Raw genomic sequence first — 23,985 nt, 5'->3', positions numbered from 1 at the left:
AAGCGAATTTTAAGCTAGCTTAAAAACGTTTTGTTTGTCGACTTGGCTATGTTAACGTATCTCGCAACTTTAACTTTTTTCAAATCGACTTGGCCACTGTTTCTCGCCATGTCGACATTCAACTTTTTGTCGATTTGGAGAGATAAGTTTCTCATTATGCATGCCATATGTTGACATAAACCCATAAAGTCATCATCGAGATGTCGATAGCACTTTCGTACCTCAGATAAGGACTGAAATTGAGCAGACATTCCGTATTGCCGATTCTGGAGACCTGTAAAATAAAAATAATAAAAATGATGTTTGACCATTAAAGTATTAATTGAAAACTAATAATGTATTTAAAAACCCAGAAACAATACTTTTGAGCGCTAAATTTGCTTTTAAACAAATTTTTTATATGTTTTTAAGTAAAAATCTTAACCCATAGACATGATGCTTAGATTGGCAATCCAAATACCCGAAATAAACAATGGCTGTTCATAACTTGCTTCTTAATTCAGTCAATGACGCAATACGTACACAAACGTGTATCTATATCATTTGCCGGTACTGCGAAGCCGGTAATAATTATAAATTACCTCAATCAGAAGTACCCGGCTTACGTCAGTATTTACCGTGATCTTATGCCTTTCATGATTGGTGTTGGTGATGCCGATGCGGAGAGTCATTTGCCCAGTTCGCTAATCTTTTGTGGGTATTGGTAAACACAAACTTCAAGTTGAAGTGCCACGTCGCCCTCTTTTTTGTCTTCTTCTTCACGGTCTGTTGCTGCGGTTTTGTGCCGGGATTAGCGGCGGGGCGCAGTGACGTGTCAGCAGTATACCCATGTTGCATTCATTTGCTTTCCAACTCCAGACAGGGCTGAGCTGAGCATAGCGGAACGAATCATCAAACTACGCCGACAGGCCTGGCGGTGAATCATTACTCTTCGTCTTACATTCAGCTAGAATATTAGTATGTATTATGAATATGTATGTCTCATCCTGCCTACACTGTATTTTTAATGTCATGAATGTAGGAAACATTAGTTTAGCCCTTGTTGTCTTTAGTCATGTAGCTAGATTGTCTAGATCTTGCACTTTTTATCAAAAAAATAAAAATGAATGTTAATCATCATATGATCACTCAACTAGGCAGGAGGCTTCTAGATAGTAAAAATCCTGGGATCTGGCTACACTCAACTCCATCTTCATGTACTACTAGTAAGTACTAGTATCGGTAATGAAAGGGCCTGAGCTGACGAAGTTTGTTGTAAAAAAATACCACTCTAATTTAGAAATCTAATCTTCAATGGATTTTCTCAAAAGAATCAAAGTCTTTCACTCAGTGATTTGCCATTATTTTGTGCTATTGTAATCTTTTTGCAGGTTGAGCTTTCCTTTTAAAAAATAGAGGTTAGGCCTAAGGCATTAAAATTAATCAAGTACATGTATGTAGTTCAAGAATCTCACATGGACACAGTGGAGGATACAATCATTATACAAACTGATTCTTTATTTGATCCTGTTGATTGCAGAGCTACCAAGCTTTTTGGACTCCTGTTCATCCCCTCAAATCTCTGTCTCACGGCAACTATCACAGCCTATCCCCATATAACATTGTACACAATGTCTGTGATCTCAATCAGATTCACAGAAAATCTTTGAACTTGGCATCTCTGTGATTGCTTTCAAGATCATGAAGATACAGACTGCCTTTCCTTTGTATGTATGGTATTACTACCGATTTCTTCGTGATTTGATCATGGTTGGTTGTTAAATAGGAGAATTGATTTCTTTCACTTTCACTGTATTGATGATAATGTACATTTCATTGATAGATCTACACGTACATTTGTAAATGCGAGTGAAGAGTAAAATTTTTAATCTTCAGTCATTTGCAAGTTCGTATTGGCATTTGTGTTTTTTTCACTGTAAATATTTTCTGTGTAAACTGTATGTGTGTGCACTTTGCACTTTTTTAAGAAAAGTGGTATAAAAATGTAATGAGACCCCAAACATTATTATCAAAATTACTATCTCTTTTTCAACAGCATCATCCCATTAGGGTCTGCCAGACTGCCACTCTACCTGTAGCCGCAGTTCGCTACTATCTGTTTCCTCATATCTACACTTTTCAGACCTGAGTTTGGGATTACGTGAGATTTTTTTTTAGAGGAAGGGACTAGAGGCGACTATCAAAATGATTGATGAAGCTAATTCAACAGCAACTTCTTTACCAGGTGAGTCTGGGGTAGTGCACTTATTCAATGAACAAGGTTATAATATATATAACCTTGTTCTCAGTTATATCTCCATGTGCGGCAAAATAAGGCTGGCAATGTTTGGCTTATTTTGTCTTTTTCTTTGGGGCAAATGCTTAACTTTTTTACACTGACAGTTTTCATTACACCTATTATTCACACTACTTGGCTTTTATTTCAATTTGATTCTTTAAATCATTTTTTTCTTAATTTAAAATAGAGATAAAAAATGAAAATTTTCTTGCCATATTACTTTCCACCAATAGAGGGCGTACACAAAAAGTATGCCCATAATTCAAGTTTTTGAGTGCTCTGGTGAATACAAAAATTATTCCCAAGTTACTAATGAAAAATAAATTGCAACTGTATGAAAATTAGTAATTTTGGTCACAAAAGTGATATTTTAATGAATTGTTGAAGTGTGTTCTCTGTACAACATTGGCATACCATAGTCCTACCTGTAGATTCACCACAGGCAGGATGGTAGCAGTGAACAAGTGGGGTAGTGCATGAATTCCTTCCTGGACAGTTATGAATGATTTGAGAGCCAAATGAGCTGAATATGATATCATGATTTACAATTTGCTATCCATACTTAAACCACAACTTGAAACCTGACTTTTATAAACCCAAGTTCAGAATATGGGTAATTGAGTTGTACATATGTTAGTGGATACGTATATCATAGTTCAATACGGAGTCATTAACAATTCATTACTTGGCAGCTAACAACGGCTTTACGTAATTTCTCAATGAAACAGGGTTTGAAAAGAGGTCGGGTAATTATTAATTTGGGATAGTTTGGATATGAATAATGTTAAAAATTAAATACAACAGAGATATTGAGCCATTGTCTGCTGCTACTGTATGTCAGAAAATCTAAGCTTGATATTCAAGATCCATGACACATTTTACACACATCATGTACTTTATATATTTGAACACCCTGCAGTTACAAGAAAAATGATTAAAACTTAGATTTATCTTATGGGGTTACAGACCTCTACTACCATCAGGTAAAAAATGGGTCACAAATAGACTTGAATAAATTTGATTTATTCAAGTCTGTATACTGATGGCATTCATGATTAATTAGTAAACTGATATGTAAATAAAACCCTTGGTTTTTTAGTTTGATTGATTTAATTACAAGTTCATGTAAATAGATTCAGTACTGGCCTTTAAAAAAATGATTTAACAAAGTTAATGTTGTTTCCTGTTTATTCAAAACATCAGGTAAACTTCAAAATATACAGCTACCAGGTTTAGAAAAACAAATTGTCACAGATGACTTTTCACTTGAAGATCTATTGACTATTGACTATTGAAAAGTCATCACAATCATTTTACAAGGGTGTGATAGTTCAGCTTTTTAGCTGATTTCATATATTTTTTGGTTTTGATTTTCAGCTTATTTTAGTTCCTCTGTACATACAAAAGTATGGGAGTTCTTTCTATTTCAGACTTTTTCAACGCTCTGCGGCTTTTTTTCCGATCTTTTTTTTTGTGACCACTCACACCCCTGATTTTATCTTGCATGAGCTTTGATGATTTAATTCATTCTTTTGAAGGATTCAAATTACAAAGATTGTGCAAGATGACATTATTATTTGTTTTATAAAGTTGACAATGTCACCTAATGTAAAACTTTTTTAATCAGCTTTACTGAACTGGAATGTATTTCCTATTCATTGTTCATTTTCTGCTGGTAGTACATTGATTGTACCTGTTAGTACCCCTGAAATTGAAATTAGTACTGGTAAATCAATGGTAATACTTGTTACTGGTATTAGATTTAAAGAGAAATGCCAGTAGTTGCAGTAAAGGCTCTGCATGTATCATAAGTTATGCTCTTGATTTGTGTTAAAGAGGAAATTTAACTCAAATAAAAAAGTTGTTCTTATTTAGTTTTTAATAAGATAGCACCTAAAAAACTAGAATGATAATAATGATATGAATTAGTGCTTATAGCGCATACCGGTAATCAATCAAAATTCTCCTATGTGCTTTACAAATTACTCTCAAATATTACAATACACTACAACAAAAAATATTTTGTTTTCAAATGTCTTTTCAACAAAGTACATTATCTATTAGATGAATTGTCTTATTTGTTCCATAATTTTGGACTGCAAAAATCAAAGCTACAGTAGCTCCCGGGCTGCCCCCCCCCCTTATTTGAAACAACTCTAGGAATGTGTAAAAATGAATTGTCTTTACTGGAACGAGTCTGTAATGTGGCCGATGTGGTGATAAGTATTATAGCTCTAGGTATTCTGGTGCCATTTTATGAAACTAACAATGCAACTTTGTAAGAAATTCTTTTTTCTTAAACTGGTAACCAGTGCAAATGTTTATTAGAATCCATGTACCCTTGTGTATATTACATACTGTATAGTTATCTTCAAGCTCGTTGGTGTATCTTTCAGTACGTGTAATCATGCTAATTAAGCCCTACCATCATTACTGAGGTGTTATCATAATCTGTGCTACATGTAGAACATATGCCCATAAAATCTTTTCTTATAATACTCATGTAGGTCTTCACTAAGGTCTACCGTCACATTACTGAAGGTGTTATCATTGTTACTACCTGTGCTAGGATATGCCCATAAAAACTTTTCTAATAGTAATTCTTTTCTTCACATAGGTCATCACATACCGTCACATCACTGAGATGTTATCTTTATTACTATACCAGAATTTACTCTATGCGCATAAAAAGCTTTTCTTATGGTCCTTGTATTTCCTTTTTTCACAAACATGTAGGTGTTTAAAGGACAAGTCCACCCTAACAAAAAAGTTGATTTGAATAAAAAGAGAAAAAATCCAACAAGCATAACACTGAGAATTTCATCAAAATCGGAGGTAAAATAAGAAACTTATGACATTTTGAAGTTTCACTTACATGTAATATGCAAATATCCTGGTTGGTATGCAAATGAGGAGACTGATGGCATCATCCACTCACTATTTCTTTTGTATTTCATTACATGAAATATGAAATATTCTAATTTTCTCCTCTGTCAAGTGAAACAAACATTAATTCCTCCCTGAACAAGGGGAATTAACATTGTTTTATTACTGCAGTTTATGGTTAAGTATGAAAGTTATCCTTTTCGTCAAATCTGTAAAAATATGAAATATTGTATTGAATTCAAACAAGAAAAAAAACAAAAGAAATACAGTATGTGAGTGAGGGACATCATTGACTGTCTCATTTTTATGTCACTGAGTAAACTGTAAAAAATAAGTGAAACATCAAAGTGTCATAACTTTCTTGTTTTACATCCGATTTGGATGAGATTTTCAGCATTATGCTAATTTGATTTTTCTCTACTTATTCAAATCAACATTTTTCTTGGGTGAACTTGACCTTTAAAGAAAATAGAGTCTATTATGCTACAGTATTGCTGTTTCAGCACTTCTGTTTTTATAGTTTGCATTACACATTTAATGATATTACAAAGTTCTACTTGAAAAAGATTGTAAAAAATTAAGGACTGGGGCTGTGCCCTTTGCGGTATTTTCCCTCATGCTTCTTCAGGCCACAAAATAATGTGACTTTCATACTATCTGGCACACATGCAATTAACTTGTAAACTTGTGATTTGGACATGACCCACGTTTTATGGGAATACATCGATGTATCATTAAAAATTGTGCATAAATCATAATTCATTTGTCAACTTTATAACAAGCTGACACAGTTTGATAGCATATATACTTTTAAACCTACATTTAACATCTTACCTCATAAGTAGGCCTACCTTAAATGCAAGATTTCTTTAAAGGACAAGTCCACCCCAACAATAAAAAAAAGAAAAATTCATCAAGCATAACACTGAAAATTTCATCAAAATCGGATGTAAAAGAAGAAAGTTATGGCATTTGAAAGTTTTCCTTATTTTCAACAAAATAGTTATACATGTATGAACGAGCCAGTTACATCCAAATGAGAGAGTTGATGACATCACTCACTCACTATTTCTTTTGTATTTTATTATATGAAATATGAAATATTTTTATTTTCTCGTCATTGTCATGTGAAATGAAGTTTCATTCCTCCCTGAATACGTGGAATTCTATTGTTCTACATGTAACATGTTGTGCTTCAGGCAAGGAGGTCCTAATTGTCAAATTCGTAAAAATTGAAATATTGTATAATTCAAACAATAAAAAACAAAAGACATAGTGAGTGAGTGACATCATTGACTCTCTCATTTGGATGTAACTGGCTCATTTATATAACTATTTTGTTGAAAATAAGCGAAACTTTGAAGTGTCATAACTTTCTTATTTTACATCCGATTTTTCAGCATTGTGCTTGTCTGATTTTTCTCTATTGATTCAAATCAACATTTTTCTGAGGTGGACTTGACCTTTAAAAAAGGATTGGTTAAGGTACATGTAAGAATCTTTTGATGAAAATGTGTCTGTCATTTATTGAAAATGGTCAATATCATCACCACATACATGTATAGTAGGCATGAACAGTTGCGTACACTGTAGATTATGATGGGGGGAGGCTTGGGTTGCTTGACCCCCCCCCCCCCCTCAAAAAAAAAAAATCCTAGACAAGAAAAAAAAGGAAAGTGATAAATGTACATGTAGGTGAAATGTGCTATTAACTACATTTACATACATGTATTTTTTGGATATTTTGTCAAAATCTATCACATAATTAGAGTTTTGTAATAAAAATGCCCAAATTTGTGCTCAGTCGCTTTGTTAGCTTGCAGCTTTTTACAAATTTTGCCCAGTGCGCCATACATATACATGTATCTGCCCTCAGTGAATAACATGCAATTTTGCGGCAAGTTTATTTCCAAGTATAATTTAATCATGGATTCCACTAGATGATTCACAAGTTATCAATAAATCAGACGTTCATTCCACACTATCTCCAAATAATGAATACATTGATCAGGCAAAGAGAAATCAAGTATTCAAATCAGGCATTCTATCAAATAACTCCAATTAGTCAACTATGGCCCGTATTCTGAAGTCAGGTTTAAACAGGGTGACCAGATTTCACAAAATGAAATACGGGACAATTGTCAAACGAAGATCAACAAAGAAGCCCCACACAAAGTGTTATAGACTTGTGAAAAAAATATAAAGAAATGGAAGGGAAGGTGAACAAAAGAATGAAGGAGAGAAAGAAAAGAGATGATTGAGAAGGAAAGAATATGAAATAAAAGAAAACAGAAAAAATAACAGAAAGTTAGAATAAAAGGAGGATGAAAGAAATAATAAAAGAGATAAAAAAAGGTTTCCGTCATTCTTTGAAATGAATATAGAAAGAAAAAAAGAACAAGAAAGAAAGAGAAAGGAAGGGAAGATGAATAAATGTCTGATCGAAAGACAAAATAAAGGAGAAAAGGTAAGAACAAGAATAAGGAAAGAAATAATGAAGAAAATAAACATGTTTCCTTCATTCTTTGAAAGAAAGAAAGAAAGAAAGAAGAAAACTGGAAGGAAGGAAGGAAGGGAAAGAAAGAAACAAAATAAAGAAAGAAACAAAGAATAAGGGAAAAGAATGAGAAGGGGGAAAAATAAAGAAAATAAGAAAGAGTGGAAGGGAAAAGGAAGCCAAGGTAATTATAAGGAAAGAAAGGATGAAGGAAATAAAAAAGGATATTTAATAAAGAAGGAAAGTAAGAGAAAGAAGGAAAAATGAACAAAGAGAGAGAGAAAAGAAAATGTCTAGGAAAGGAATATAGGAAATAGATAAATGGTTTATTAATAAAAATCAAGACATCATCGCGGCCCAATTGCGATGTATTCACAAGGTAATAAAGTCACAAAAAATATTCAAACAATAACACAGATAATTAAATAATAAATAATACGGATAAAGTATGGTATTGGAAATAAAGATAGATGGAACAAAAAAGGGCAAGCAGAAAGGATAGGGTATACATAAATGAAAGAAAAAGGGAAAAGTCCAAACTTCAAGTAAACAAAAAAAATCAATCATCTAATAAAAATCATAATTTTATTTGGTGTTTTTTAAAATGTATTTTTAAAATTTAAAAAATAAAATGTTTTAGAAATGAATAAAATTTCAAAGTGAAAAATATTGTCAAACTTAAAAATTAGATGAAACATCGTCGCATCGTGCACACCAAGACTCAAAACGAAAGCTGAAACAACTAGATCTATAAAAAGTCAATAACTTGTTCCTCCGATTACATCTCCAAATCATTAATCTGAGAATCCATAGTATAATTATAAAAATTTCCCGCCAATTTTGTGATTATTTTGGTGGAAAAACTGTTTATCATGTGAGATTGTTTTCACCATTGAGAATTCGCTTCGATCCTACATGCCTAGCTAGTAGCCTGCCACACATAGGCAGGAGGCCAGTTCGTTTGCAATGAATTGTGTTAGCAAGAAATCACCGCAGAACTTGCAAAAGTTTACAGTTATCGAATTAATTGTTGTCCCTGCTTCGTCGTTGGTTATTTAATGAAAATTCGTCACTTTTAAATGTATTAACTACATTTTGTTCAATATTCTGAAATACGGGACAAATAGGCGTCCCGGGAAGGGTTTGTCGGGACGCCGGGACACAGGAGCAAAATACGGGACGTCTGGTCACCCTGGGTTTAACTTAGACCATGGTCTAACTCTGTGCTAAAATTATGGCAAGCCAAAAGTGTCAAAATTTTTATTAAGTTGTATGTTTCTTATGTTTACTGTGCTCTTTCCTGATTCATCGACGGTGAAGACAATCATCTATTTACACTTCCAAGACAATTATGAATGATTTGAGAGCCAAATTAGCTGATATATGATATCTCTACTGTTAGTAATTTATGTAACGATTGGCTATCCATACTTAAACCACAACTTTAAACCTGAGTTTAAGTTAAACCCGACTTCAGAATACGGGCCTGACTATTCAACAATCTTATCAGTCTGCAAATGATCAGTTTATCAGGCACATATTAATCGTTCAATCTTAACCAATCAAACAATTCTAGTCATTCACTCAAAATCCACTTATTCTATGATATTCTATGATGTTGATTTCATGATTTTTTCTTTCTCTGTGACTTAATTATTTCCACTAAATCTGTTTCAATTTCTCTCTTATATTTTGTTTCTTTGTTAAACAGGTACAAAAGTGCCATCGGCTCAAGGTATATACTATTCCAAATTAATATTTATTATAATATAATCATAGTCAAAATAATAAAAGTATTAATGATAATGATGAAGATAATGGCAAGAGTAATGATAAATAGTAATAAATGATAATACATGTAGTATTCATCATAATGATAATAGTAATGATAATAATGATAATTTATGTCAATGAGAATGATAGCAAAAAATTGATAATACTTCTTATGATGATGCTATAATAATAATACTAAGAATAATGATCATCCAAAACTAACAATTATGAAAGTTAGAATACAATTCAATGACAATACTAAATTGGAGATACATTGCAAGATAATGTAAGTTTGTATTCAAACAAACAAAATAATAATCAGCAAAATCATTCCCCCCTTATTTTTTCTTTTCAGTATTTAGCCTCAGTGCTATTATTATAATAAATTGGAGATATATTGCAAGATGATATCCATCTCATTATTAACTATAATAAAAATGAATAGAAAAAAAAATCAGCAATATTAATGATAAAATAATACTAATATGAATGATTATAGTGCCTATTAAAATTTCTCTAAGCGCTTTATATTACAAAACCTAAATACTAACTTAATGAATTATTAACGCAATTGCAACATTTTTTTCTCGTTTTTCTTTTCAGTATGGGGTTATGGCTTCCTCTTCGTGACAATCATCAATATGGGAGCCTTTGCCGGGGTGTGGGTGATCCCTCTTATGGACAAGAGGATGTATAAGAATGTCATCATGTATCTAGTATCCCTCGCCGTAGGGACGCTCGCAGGAAACGCTTTACTTAGTCTCATTCCAGAGGTAAGTACAATTATCAATATGGGAGCCTTTGCCGGGGTGTGGGTAATCCCTCTTATGGACAAGAGGATGTATAAGAATGTCATCATGTATCTAGTATCCCTCGCCGTAGGGACGCTCGCAGGAAACGCTTTACTTAGTCTCATTCCAGAGGTAAGTACAATTATCAATATGGGAGCCTTTGCTGGGGTGTGGGTAATCCCTCTTATGGACAAGAGGATGTATAAGAATGTCATCATGTATCTAGTATCCCTCGCTGTAGGGACGCTCGCAGGAAACGCTTTACTTAGTCTCATTCCAGAGGTAAGTACAATTATCAATATGGGAGCCTTTGCCGGGGTGTGGGTAATTCCTCTTATGGACAAGAGGATGTATAAGAATGTCATCATGTATCTAGTATCCCTCGCCGTAGGGACGCTCGCAGGCAACGCTTTACTTAGTCTCATTCCAGAGGTAAGTACATAATAATACCAACATGCAATATAGCGCATATCACTGCCATATGCGTCCCTATGCCAAGGCTCCACACTAACCTTTTTTCTTGGTGGCCCAGATGGTTTACCAAAATTATCAATTTCACATTCTTGGTGGCCTGCAAGGCAAATTTGGTGGCCCTAAAACAATAGAAAACATGATTTATCAAAACTTTGGTAGCCCAAACTGGACCACCAAGTGTGGGCTTTTGCAGAATTTTGGTGGCCCTATTCCCATTTTTGGTTGCCCCGGGCCGCTGCTAATGTTGAGACCTGCCTATCCGCTTAGGTGGATATTATTACCCTGGCTTTAGCACCGCAGCCTTTTACAGCACGGTGGCATTTCAAGGAATAAATTCCAGCCAGGTACCCATTTACCTCACCTGGGTTGAGTGCAGCACAATGTGGATAATTTTCTTACTGAAAGAAATTACGCCTTGACTGGGAATCAAAACCACAACCCTCTGTTTCAAAGTCAGAAGACTTATCCTCTGGGCCACAACGCTCCACATTTACATAGTAAGAGTGTTGTTGAAAATTGTATTCAATGCTGTTTACTATGTGAACCTGACAGTAGTTGTTTAACAGTTTTAACAACCATACTTAATTTATTGAGAATGGAATGTTGAAAAATGAAACTCTGTTGTTTAAGATTTTAAACACTTGTTTAGACAACTACTGTAATTAAGATTCCTATAAAAGAATGATGTATAAAAATTGTATGAAAATTTTTCAGCGTTTTTACAGTGTAAAGATCCCGAAAATTACTTTGGCTTCTTGTTTTATTAATTTTTTGGAAATGTATTTATTTGTTTTATTTTATGGGGGAGGGGTGGATGGGCGCCTGATAACATGTTTTAGTATTGCATTTATCAGCCACTGATTATGTAATTGCCTAGTCCATGGCGAACTATGTATTACCCGGGCTGTTGCTCCAGCTTCTAAAAGCTGTTCTGTGTGCACAGGAGATCAATCCTGCCAGGTACCCTTTCCACCTCACCTGGGTTGAGTGCAGCACAATGTGGATCAATTTTATTGCTGCAGGAAATCCCGCCATGGCTGGGATTCAAACCCACGACCCTCCGTTTCAAAGGTGAGAGTCAGCACCACTAGAACACAATGCTGGCCTCAATGAGCCTCTCACTGGCCTCGACGTATGCGGAGTGCCGTCACCAGCTTTTCTTTCTAGGGGGGGTGCTTTTGGGGGAAAGAGAGAAAAATTACCAATTCCGATGTCAGGCAGTTCTGCTTCCCCCCCCCAAAAAAAAGTGGTCTTTTCTTGATACTGTTTGGCTGAAAGGCACTGTTACTATGGCAACTGTTGAATAAAACTTAATGAAAACGTTCCCCTGGACTCACACCTTCTGCACCCCCCTGGTCAAGGTAATGCTTGATGTGCATACATGTATCTCCTCTCTGTGCTGTGATATAGGAATTTGCCTTGTAGATAGAAAAGTGACTTTGTCCTTAAAACATCAATATTTGAGGCCTACAGTGCTATGAAATACTTGGATTTCAGAATTGATATTTTAGAGAATTTTGAGGGAAATTAGATAATGTACAAATAATGATGGGCGAGAAGAGCAAGGTGCGCAGGACCGATTGCGGTATTTCTAGTCGAGCACAGAGTTCATTATTTAGTGCAAAAATGCATTGTTTGTTTTATACAACCCCCCATCACCCATGTTACCGAGTTGCCCCAAATGCTATTATTTGATCTAAATTCTAGATTATTCTAGATAATTCCAGACCTCGCAGGCTCGCACTATCCTGCACTCTGACGTCAGAGTGCAGGATAGTACTGTTGATATGGCGTCACCGCGTCAGAGCGCAGGATAGTGCATTTTGGATGTAATAGTGCAATTCGCTGAATATCATGTGATCAGATTACAGAACATTCTTGGGAGTTGTTTAAAACAGAACAGTTTAGGGAAATCTGAACATCAAAATGTGTACATTATTTGACTGAACAGGTGTAGTAGCATTTATTATTTGCCTCAATGTTTTCCACTGTTTTATGGACATGAAAAAAGCAAAATAACCAATTTGCACAACAGTACTTTAATAGCAGAATGTATTTAATTTCAGACTTTCGTTGTGAAACCAAGCTCAGGCTTGTACTTGGCATCATTTTTTGATCATCAGGAACAGGCATTATGACTCATTATAGACAGCTGTGTTGGGGGTTGAAATTAATATTGGGTTTCTGGTTTGAAGTTTAAAACTTTTACATGTACCTGTAGGTGAATTCCTGTATGGAAATGTCAGGGAGAATGAAATCAAAATCTATGTAGAGAAATATGCAAATAATCGTTCTAAATCAAAGTTAAGAAAAGTAATAGCAGCAAACAATTACTGTATTTCTGTTTACATACTGTTTCGTTCCTGTTTGTGGTAACTCCTGTAGCAACTCGACAGGACACCATTTTTTGCTGGTAAACGCCAATCTAGTATAACCAATTACCTTGGAAACATATTTACGTCTAGATTAATCAGTCATAGTGGCTGACCTTATAGTACATGTACACATAGACAAAAGATATTACATGTACGTTCGGGCCTTTTTATCAGAGTGGAGACAATGGCAGAGTAGGGATTCAAACTCACAACCTTGTGATTATGAGTCCAATGCTCTATTTCATGAGAAAGCTTTTAAAATCAAGGTTACTTTACCAACATATTATCATACATGTACATGTAGATCTAGATCTGGGACATTGGAGTCAACTCATATTTGTATTTCATGAAATCTTAGCGGAAAACTGATAATGTTGGTGATTACTACATGTACATGTACCACAAAAAAGGATATGTGGGACAGTCTATTAATATTGCTTGGAAAAATATCCAACATTTATTTTATGGAATTCTGTGCTTATTTTGCTCACTTCTCAGAAATTACACATTTTTTTTCCCAGAGCCAATTGGTACATTAAAATATTTCATTTTTTTATCCATACAAGCACTTAGGAGGTCATTTTATTGGATTCTGTTCAAACTCATTTTCAGGACGTTGCCAGAACTGGTATTTATATTTAATAAGTCATTGAATTATACAAGGTTTTGAGGTTTTTTGTTCGTAAATCTACACCTCAATTTGATGATTTTAATCCACTATTAGTCCAAAAACCCTGGACCTCTGGCTGTTTGGGCAGGAGGGCTAATGCTTTGCTGGTAAATGCCTCGCCCATTCCGCTTCACCCGTTCACACTGCACTTTGCCCAGCATTAAGAATGATCTACATGTACATGTAGCTACAACACTGTTCAGATACCAGAAAATACATGTAGGTTCATTCAAATGTAGGGTGACATGTCAAAGATTTATTGCAATTATACAACAAATGCATAACAAATTTACTATTGGCAAATCATATCAAATGATTTCAGTAGCTTTTAACAGTAAAATTTGTGAATTTGTTGAATATAATAACAAGCTTCAAGTTCATATCAAATTGGGCCGCTATTCCTTTTCGACCCGCACCAAGAAGTAGGCCTTCGGTTATATGGCCTCGTGTTACATTGTAAATATTTGTGGTTTTCATGTCTCAGATATAAAACTATATTTGCACGTTAAAATTTGATTACTCTCCATTCCAGCTCACAGGGTCCCAAGGAAAAGATCATAAAATCTGTCATCCCAAATATGAGAGGTTATTTATAATAATGTGTACATGACATATCCTCCTGTCTCCGAAATCTGTTTGAGAAGAGATACTTTCACACGGCCGGCCTTCTAAAACTCAAAGCTAACCCCGAGTCTTCCGCATGTAAAGGGGAAGTTCACCCAGAGTTTACTTTTCGTTGTGCTGCACTCAACCAAGGGTCTTTCACAGCTGGAGCTACAAAGCCGGGTTAATATTTACATGTAGTGCGTCATTAGGCTACTGGTTAATTGGCACCGCCTAATACCCCTTTCATAAACCCAATTATGCGGCTAATAGCAGCAGCATAATTTGGTCATAAAATCGGAGGAGGACCAGAGTTATCCGCATTATTTTGATGCTGCTATTATCCGCATAATAGCAGCATCGGGACCAGATTTTGAGTTTATGAACGCATTTCCAAATAATGCAGATAATTGCCATGGTGCGGTCACAAGGTCACCCTTTTCCAACACCACCCCATCAGAGGGGGTGTGTCCAGATGTCATGACGATTATCCGCCTTTTTCAGGACGGGCGCTTGTAAAAATAGTGCGGATTATTTTCGGAGTTTGTGAACGCAATTTTTATTGAATTATCCGCATTACTCTTAGGCGGCTAATTGGAGGATGGGTTTATGAAAAGGGTATTATTGCTGTATTAAAGCTAAATTACTAGTTGCAGTGAAACACTGATTTCGTGAGAAAGTCTGTAAAACCAAGGTTACTATATCATCGTTGATCTAGATCTGGTAAAGTTACATAAACTGAACTTTGTGAAATCATTACATCTACATGTAAGCTGAAAAACAATCACACTGAAGATCGCCAACACAGATAGGCACACGTGGGACAATGTATATTGTATTGCTGGAATAGAGACCCGACGGAAGTGCCCGAATCCGCGCTTATTTTGCTTATTTCTCAGCAATTACACAATTTCTTCCAGAATCCTTTGGCACATATTTTATATTGAAAACAGACACTTGGGTGGTCATTACATTGGATTCTGTAAAAAGTCATTTTGAGATCGTTACCAGAACTGGCAATGACCTTTATGTTGTGTTTAACCTACAATGGTCTTTTGTGAACTTTCTAATAACTTAAGCTTGGCTATAAAACTTTGAGCAATACGTGATGGGAAGAACATTCCCAGATATTTGTTTCATAATCTTTTGTTGTTTATTCATTGGTGATAATACATCACCATAAATGGTTTTTACAGCTAGTTTTAAAATCTCAATACCCAAATATGCGATGTCATGTACCCCTAATTTGACTTCAATGACATAAAAGAGAACTATGTAGTTTGGTTTGTGCATACTGTATGTATGTGTATTTTCAGAGGCCCATGTTCTGTTGGGGGCTGACTAGGGTCAGCATTTGAACCTTTTTTTTCTGTTATCAGGCAATGATGTTACCTAATATAAAGGCCTCCTGTGAATCATAAAAAGAGATGTACATACTTTGATTGCTAACTATCGGGCACTGTCAGAGCAAAGTAAATAAAGGAAACAAAATATTGTTGACTACATTACATCTGGCATCTCATAATCAGAATTACTGTCTCATTCCCACCAACCCCCCCCCCCCATTTTACCCCTTTCAGCATGTACTTCGCACCAATGAACAATCGGTGCCAAGCAAGCTTCGCATTTCACACTCAAACATAGAATTTATTGTTTCCCTCCCTGAAAATAATTCAGCAAAGAGGGGTTCATGGACCAATGCACAAAGAGTTTAAAGCCTTTAAAAATACAATGCAAAACAAATTAAAGCCAATATTTTTCTTTGATGAAAAAATTGTCAAAAATATGTAATACTGTGATTGGTAAGATTGGAACCCATTTTCAGGTACATGTTTACACAGTATCAAAATCAGATTTGTTTATGTTTTATACCAGCATTTGATCTACATGAGGGCGGCAGCTGAATTTGCCCTCATGACAGACCAAATTGCCCCTAAAATTTCCCCAAGTAAATACTTAAGGGCGACCATTATTTGTAGTCGCCCCACGATCTTTTCCAAACAATATTCAAGATTGCTTAGAAAGTTTATGCTAACTCTGGCACAATAACTTTTTACCACAAAAAAAAAGAAATAGCCCCCAAATTCTGCAATCACCCCGATGTGGAAAAAAAATTGCCCCTAAAAATTATATCCTACCTTGGATTTCATTTACCCAACTCTGTCTATCTTCCACCTTTAACCAACTTCCTTTGTCTCTTCTTAATACCCTGTTACAGTCTCAAGGTATTTTCCTGGACGAGGCCGGCCATGATTTCATCTGGAAGAACATGGTGGTCTTGGGAGGTATCTATCTCTTCTTCAACACGGAACGCTTACTCAAAATCATCGCCAGCAGACGAAGGGTGAGAAACTTGGTTGTCCTTTCCCATATGCTACTTAAAGCAGATCTATACGAACTGATAGCGCCATCTCGAGTCCTCAACTACTCATACCTGGGGCCGTGTCATAAAGCTGTTCGTAAGATAAGAGCAACTTTAAGAACGACTGGTGATCCATTCTTGTGGTAAATGATATATTCATAGGCGATGGTTCAGTGCAAAAGAAAGGATCACCGGTCGTTCTTAAAGTCGCTCTTATCTTACCAACAGCTTTATGAAACGCCCCCCGGCCGGTTTCCTGACCCATAATGCTAGTGTAGTCTAGTAATATACATACAGTATGTAGACCCACTTGAATGATAACATGCTAATCAACTACTCACTACATTTATACCGCAAGAATAATGTTACCAAGTAGCAAAACAATTACTTTTCCTCTCAAAACATTTTAATTTCTCTATACAAATACATTTACTGGTAAGTTTATTTTCTGTTGTATTGCAGGTACATATAGTAGAGAAAACATATATTTTAAGACTATGTTCAACTGGTCTAATGCCAATCCGTCCAATTCCCAAATCATCGACTATCATTTTGGTCTACCATCAGTTCGTCCACTATCCACATGGTCTAAATGACAATTTCGTCCATTCATCATTTTGTCTAATAACCAGTTGGTCCATTAGCCATTTAGTCCATATACCACTTGGTGTAGTTGGACTAAGTGTTAATTGGGCAAAATGAAAGAAAATAAAATGGATATTAGACCAACTGGTTAGAAGATGAAATAGTCATAGACTTCCTGGTGATTAGATGAAGTGATGATTGGACCGAATGGTCATTGGACCAAATGGTTGTTAGACGAAATATTGGACAGAATGGCATTAGACTAAATGAAAGTAGACCATGTTATGAGTGTACAAATTGGCAATTCACCCTTGATATGGCGCTATACCATATATTTGATAGTTCGTCGCAGTGCTATATTTTCAGAAGCCGATGAATATGGTTACAATTCGTAATTCCGAAGGTTTGTATTTCCGAAACACGTAAGTTGCCTATACCTCGATGTTCCTTAATCCAAGAACGTAAAAGGTTCGTTAATCCGAACATTTGTGGCGTTATTCCGAATATTTGATAACCCTAAAACGAAATAAGGTTTGTTGTTCCGAAAGTTTGTTAATCCGAAAACGAAATAAGGTTCGTTGTTCCGAAGGTTTGTTCGTCTGAAAACAAAATAAGGTTCGTTAATCATTACAATTTCGGACTAACCAAGCTTCGGAATTACAAACCCCTTTTATCTAGACATTTCACAGATCCTGTGACTGCAGTTTTGCCAAAAGCCGAAAACAATCTCATCATCGCAACTCTTCCAACATTTCATTTTAACCTGTCGCCATACCGGTTCATGTACAAAGTCCCTGTCCAAAGTCAATGGAAATACATGTAGTAGGATTTAGTATTGTTTAGTGTGTTAGTATCTACATGTAGAGGCCCTGTCATGTTGTTCCGTGCAAGCTCTGCGTGTTACTTGCGTATGACTTATTTTGCTATCCGCCCTTCGACCGCATTGACAGTATCTCGCACTCAACTCACATGCAGAATCGCATGCAAGTTTGATTTACCGGTATATAGTTTAGAAAAGTTTTGACCATGCTCAAAACATCTTTTGCGGGTGAATTGTGGGCAATCACCCACAAGGCTTGCATGGAATGATGAGACAGGTCCTTAAAACACTCTTGATATTCATCTTCTATATAGGCCAGATCGAGAAGTAGTTCTGATATATCACGGAGATCGGGCATGGTGGTGACGGCAATGCACAACTTAGACTCTAACCCAGACAGAATAGGCTATAAATTCACATCCCCAACGGAGGCCATGGCGATGACTGATGCAAAGGATCTGGAGGCGGAGCGGGAGAAAAGAGCAAGTCGGGAGGTTTGTCATTCTATCTTAAATTTTTGACCCGTCTTTGAACTTAACCATGAGCGTTGGCTGTCATTTTTTAACAGTTCTTTTGACATACTACACGCAGTTCTTTTGTGATGATTTTTATACAGCCCTATATCTGCCATGATACAAGTACATTATGTCCATAATTATGATACAAAACATTTTCCATATCTTATCACTTCTTGATCTCATAAATCTTTTCTTCCTCTGTCTTTACGTATATGGGTCAATAAACCCCAGAAAATTATCTTAGGCCACTGAGATTAATTGAATTGTAAGAAAAAAAACAAATATATCAAAAATGATGCTTGGTACACTGAGAATTCAGAGTATATACAGAAAACCTGTTAAAATGTTAGCCCCCCCCCCCTTGTTAGAATGATTTTCTTTCATATAATATCACATAGATCATCGATCAACGACCTTATAGTATTAAATGTTTTGTTTTGTTCGTTTTTTCATAGAAAAAAAAGGAACGAATATACAAAAAATGATTGAAAAAAGGGAAGAAAAAAAAATAGGAAAAAAAATGAAAATAATATTATTCAATTAAATTGTTTCCCAACTCTTTATACAGTGAGTGGCAAAAATAGTCAATTATGACTTATTGCCAAATAAAAACAAGGAGTGGAATGGAATGGGGGCTTACTACTGGCAATTCTAAGTGCACTGATTTCTGTTTATGATTTATGCATGGGAATAGAAAGAGATCTGGGGAGCGTTCATTAAAGCAATTGCTCCCCTGCATAATATAAGGGAATTATGAAGCATTTCATTAAAATAATAATAATAATGATGATAATATGCAACATTCATATAGTGCTTTATAGAAATGTTTCTAAGCGCTGCATACTACTACCCCTGCTTTTATAGCAAGGCTACCCTGATCGGGCGCATCGAGCATTCAAGGAATTTCTTCCTACCGGTACCCATTTACTAACCTGGGTCGAGAGTGGCAAATGTAGATGAACGCCTTGCCAAAGGACACTAGTGCTGTGGTGGGATTTGAACCTGGACCTCGTGGCTCACAGTCCGGAGACATCCACTGAGCCACATCTCATACAATAGTGATTGCAATATTTTGATTTATGTTCTTAGTGCAACTGCAGATAAATGGAGGGAGGGAGGGCAAAAAAAAAGAAAAAGAAAAAACACATAATAAGAGTCATGCTTTTCCCAAACTTTTCTTTAACTCCCTCAGTTTCTATCAAAATTGTATACCATTTCACATATTGTTCAGTTTTCAGATTATTGGTGACTCGCTTTCCCCTCTAATATACATGTGTGTTTGTGGGGGGGGTTCGAATGTGTGGAATTTTAATCTCTTCTTTCCAAAAATGTATGTACCCTCCCTAGCTTCCAAATGCCAACGTCTATTTGAAAATTAAATGTCAAGTAAGTACATGTACTGTAAAGCGGCACTGCTTACGAACGTAATCACTCGTTTACTCTGTGATGTGCAGTTTGACTGGATTGTCGATTGTGATGAATTTACTTTTATTTGACTTTTCTATTTCATGAAGGAAAAGTTACACTTGGGCACAGCAATACTCCCTAAAAGCATAGGAAAAATTAAAATGAGCCCTAGCAATTCCCTATAATTCCCATGTCAATACATCTACAATGAAACAATTTCTTTTTTGGTCCTCATCAGAGGTATTTATTACATTAGAATCAGTTATCAAACACATACAATATATGCAATCAGTTTCACATTTCATAGCCGTTTGATTTCATTGTACTTTTTTCTGTTATTTTATCTTATTACTCTTTTACATTGAAATCAGTAAACAAGCACAAACAGGATATACAAATATGCAATTAGTTTCACATCTCACGGGCTTTTGATTTCATTGTACTGTTTTTCTGTTTTTTTAATCTTATTACTCTTTTCAAGAAATCTTAATCTTAAATTAATGACTAATTCTCTCTTGAAATCTGACAACAAAGAAAAATAAATGATTTTTTTTAAGTGAACTGAGCCAACATATCGACTCTATAAATCGTATATTGTGCAAAAAACAAAATTAGATTCAGAAAAGCCATGTTTTCATTTTCAGCATCGTGGGCAATCAATAATGTTTTCTCATTAATTTTAATATTCACATTAAACTGGATCTTAAGAAAATACTGTAGTTTCTGCTAAAATAAATTCACATGTGGACATGGAAAATGCAACAAAACATGATCTAGAGTTTCAATTTGTTTACCTTGGTTGCAAGTCATCTCCATCAAACAAAATTCTCTTTATACGGCAAAATCCGATGCACCAATTTGAAATTATATTGTTTAAATCTATTATTAAATAATTTTCCAAACTTAAATTTTAGTAATTTGCTCCAATCATAATCTTCTGCAAGTGATATAACACTGTTGGGTGTAAATTCTTTTTCAAATCTACAAAATATGTGTAGAATTTGTTTGTTTTTTATACTGTTATGTCAATTGAGTCACCGGTTTTAATTTGAATAAATTTATCGTGATATAAAAATAAAATAAAACAAATAAAGAGTGTAGGCCTAATTATTCAAATGGTATTCGTTGAAATATATTACATGCATGTTATGTCTCCATCTCATTTGTAGGCTTTAGAGGAAGGAAATGGTTTGCTTTATTCTACACCATCGGGCGATGATAAAAAGGTAATTGGATAGTAATGTACAGTGTCATAGATGCATGTTTGATATCTGTCGTAAATTATATTTTTTATATATTGCATTTCAACAATCTATTGCCCTCTCCCTCGCCCTAAAACAACCGTGGGGAGGGGGATGATTGACATTTTCCAACATTGAACAAGTGCATGTCCTACCCAAAATTGCTTTAAATCTTGATTTTGTTAGATGTAAATGCAAATTCATTGAATTATAGTTCATATATTGAAAAAATAAAATGATTTCTGAAAAAAAACAGACTTGTAGATTACATTGCACACTAATACCATGCTAGATTTCACACGGAGAAAAAACAAAAAAAATCTCGTCTACTTAGGGTTAACTTGGAAATGCTAACTTAATAAGGAAGCTTTGAAATACACTTTAGTAAACCCAAATAGCAGGGTTTTTTTGCAAGTAAAGGTCACTCATTGATTTCGATGTCACTTAATGTACCCCCAAACTCTCTTTATCTATGTATTTTCTTGTGCGCCTCAGAATGGAAAATATGTAGATAGAGGGCGCTATATAAATGCCTTTTATTGTAACACCACATTGTTGTTTTTTTTCTGTCACTCAGGCATCATCCCTCCGGGATGTCTATCTCAGAAGTAATGAGAAAGACAACCTGAGACCTGATTCCAACCTTACCAATCACCATGGCAAACCCAATGGCCACACCCATGGCAACGGCAGCCACCACGGTCACTCCCACGCACAGATATACGATGGAACGAACATGATCGCCACCGTGGCCTACATGATCATCTTTGGTGACGGCCTTCATAATTTTATCGACGGGCTGGCGATCGGGGCGTCCTTTACGAATTCCGTTTACCAGGGGATTAGCACGTCGGTTGCGGTCATTTGCGAAGAATTTCCCCATGAGCTCGGTGAGATATGATTTAGGGCTTCATGATAGAAGTGTTTAGTATATTTTATCGCAAGAAGAAGCCTCCCTTAATGGAAAGAATCAGCGCTTCAGATAAACAAGCAGCCTCAAACATTTAGTTCAATTCACCTTAACTCTTTACCAAAACCCTACAGACATGCTTTCACAAGGTTTCCAGCTCATCAGGGAAAATTATTTTACTTTTTTTCCAGTCAGGGAATTTGATGAAAAATACCTCGAATCAGGGGAAATGCCTCAAATTAGGGAAAAATCAGGGCATTTTGATCATCCCAAAAGTGAAAAGCACGATAGTCAGTCAGAGTGTTATATCTTGTTGCATATCAAACTAACATCCATTGAATGACTGGTGGTACATGTACATTTGTTTTAAATCATTGTTTTTACACTGAAAATATATTGTAAATCACAACTTTATAGAAAATATGCGAAACTGGGAATGGGTTTAAATGATTATAAGGGCATTTTTCAACTTCATCAGGGAAAAATCAGGAATTTGGGTTTCTTGAAAAGCTGAGATTAATAGGATTGTGCTTGAATGTGACCAGTTTAAAAAAGTCTTTAATGTTCTTTCTGGATGGGCACTATTACATTGTGAATTCTTTTCAACACTATTTCAGGTGACTTTGCCATCTTGTTGAACTCTGGGATGACTGTGAAGCAAGCCGTCCTTGCAAACTTCTTGTCGGCGTGTACGTGCTACTTGGGCCTCATCTTCGGTATCGTTCTTGGGGAGAATTTCCACGCCAGCGAGTGGATCTTTGCTCTGGCGGGCGGCATGTTTCTTTATATTTCGTTGGTGGATATGGTGAGTAGAAATAATGGCCAACTTCGACTTGGCAAGGAAGATTTGGTGATGATGATGATGATAATGATGATGATATGTAGTGAGGATGATGGTGATGATGATGATGGTGATGATGATGATGGTGATGATGGTGATAATGGTGATGATGATGGTGATAATGGTGATGATGATGATGACGGTGATAATGATGATGATGGTGATGATGATGATGATGTTGGTGATGATGATGATCATCATCATCATGACGATGATGGTAATGATGGTGATGACAATGATTATGGTGAAGATGTTGATTATGATGGTGATGATGGTGATGATGATAATGATGATTACATATCTTATTTTCTCTTATTACACTTTTAGCTGCCCGAGATTAATAATGTTGGAGGCGGAGACCCAACAGATGAGGACCAGAGAAGCTTCAGGATCTTTTTCATTCAGAACGCTGGACTTCTTTCTGGGTTTGGTCTAATGTTGATCCTGGCCTTGTTTGCTGGCCAGATCCAGGTCTAACTTCAAAGATGGTCTCAATTAGAACACATGTTGGTCCAAGCTATATACGTAGGTGAGATCAAGGCCTAACCTTCATGCATGCATGTAGCCCCGACCAGATTAGTTGGTCCAGGCCTTGTTCGCTATCGAAATCCTAGTCTTCAAAATATGGCCTCAACATTTTGGGCAGATATATTTTTTTTGTTTCTCATGCATAATGTGTACCATATCTCTCTTCCTATCAAAGATTTACATGTGCATTCAAGAGAAGTTATTTCAAGCATTTTTTATACCCTTCATACAGTATCTTTGAATGAAATTTTTGGAGGAAGTGCTTTTGGATGCATGTACAATGTAGTAATGTTGTATGACACCTGTAATTTGTTTGTGATACATCTACATGTAGATCATGTAAATTTGTTGATTCTATCATTTGTGTGCTTGTACATATTTTTATTTATGCTTTCTATTTTTCACAACACGATGTGCTCATTCATC

At 35.5% G+C, this 23,985-nt stretch overlaps 1 protein-coding gene across 4 annotated transcripts; it reads left to right on the top strand.

The window, feature by feature from the left end:
• Nucleotides 1–538: 538 nt before the first annotated feature.
• LOC121416956 (metal cation symporter ZIP14-like) lies at nucleotides 539–23,782 on the top strand. 4 transcript variants are annotated; one of them, XM_041610488.1, is made up of 11 exons: nucleotides 541–957; nucleotides 2,036–2,224; nucleotides 9,373–9,396; nucleotides 10,038–10,093; nucleotides 10,244–10,357; nucleotides 16,566–16,691; nucleotides 18,429–18,608; nucleotides 21,209–21,265; nucleotides 21,858–22,170; nucleotides 22,808–22,995; nucleotides 23,359–23,782. In XM_041610488.1, the coding sequence occupies exons 2-11, from the start codon at nucleotides 2,185–2,187 to the stop codon at nucleotides 23,506–23,508; spliced, it is 1,248 nt and encodes a 415-aa protein (XP_041466422.1). In that variant the 5' UTR covers nucleotides 541–957; nucleotides 2,036–2,184; the 3' UTR covers nucleotides 23,509–23,782. The 4 variants fall into 4 exon arrangements, with proteins under 4 accessions (XP_041466420.1, XP_041466422.1, XP_041466424.1 ...); XM_041610486.1 differs by having other exon boundaries at nucleotides 539–957; nucleotides 10,038–10,357; XM_041610490.1 differs by lacking the exons at nucleotides 541–957; nucleotides 2,036–2,224; nucleotides 9,373–9,396; nucleotides 10,038–10,093; nucleotides 10,244–10,357 and adding an exon at nucleotides 10,366–10,507.
• Nucleotides 23,783–23,985: the final 203 nt, after the last annotated feature.

This window comes from Lytechinus variegatus, chromosome 6 (genome assembly GCF_018143015.1).
Source record: "Lytechinus variegatus isolate NC3 chromosome 6, Lvar_3.0, whole genome shotgun sequence".
Taxonomy (NCBI): Eukaryota; Metazoa; Echinodermata; class Echinoidea; order Temnopleuroida; family Toxopneustidae; genus Lytechinus; species Lytechinus variegatus.
This window is presented reverse-complemented; position numbering and strand designations above follow the sequence as displayed.

What these genes read in the sequence shown, in the direction of transcription:
- LOC121416956 (XM_041610486.1), top strand. Translation starts at nt 2,185, where the DNA reads ATGATTGATGAAGCTAATTCAACAGCAACTTCTTTACCAG. An exon ending in AAAAGTGCCATCGGCTCAAG is followed by an intron (nt 9,397 to 10,037) that starts GTATATACTATT and finishes TTTTCTTTTCAG; the next exon opens with TATGGGGTTATGGCTTCCTC. An exon ending in CATCGGGCGATGATAAAAAG is followed by an intron (nt 21,266 to 21,857) that starts GTAATTGGATAG and finishes TCTGTCACTCAG; the next exon opens with GCATCATCCCTCCGGGATGT.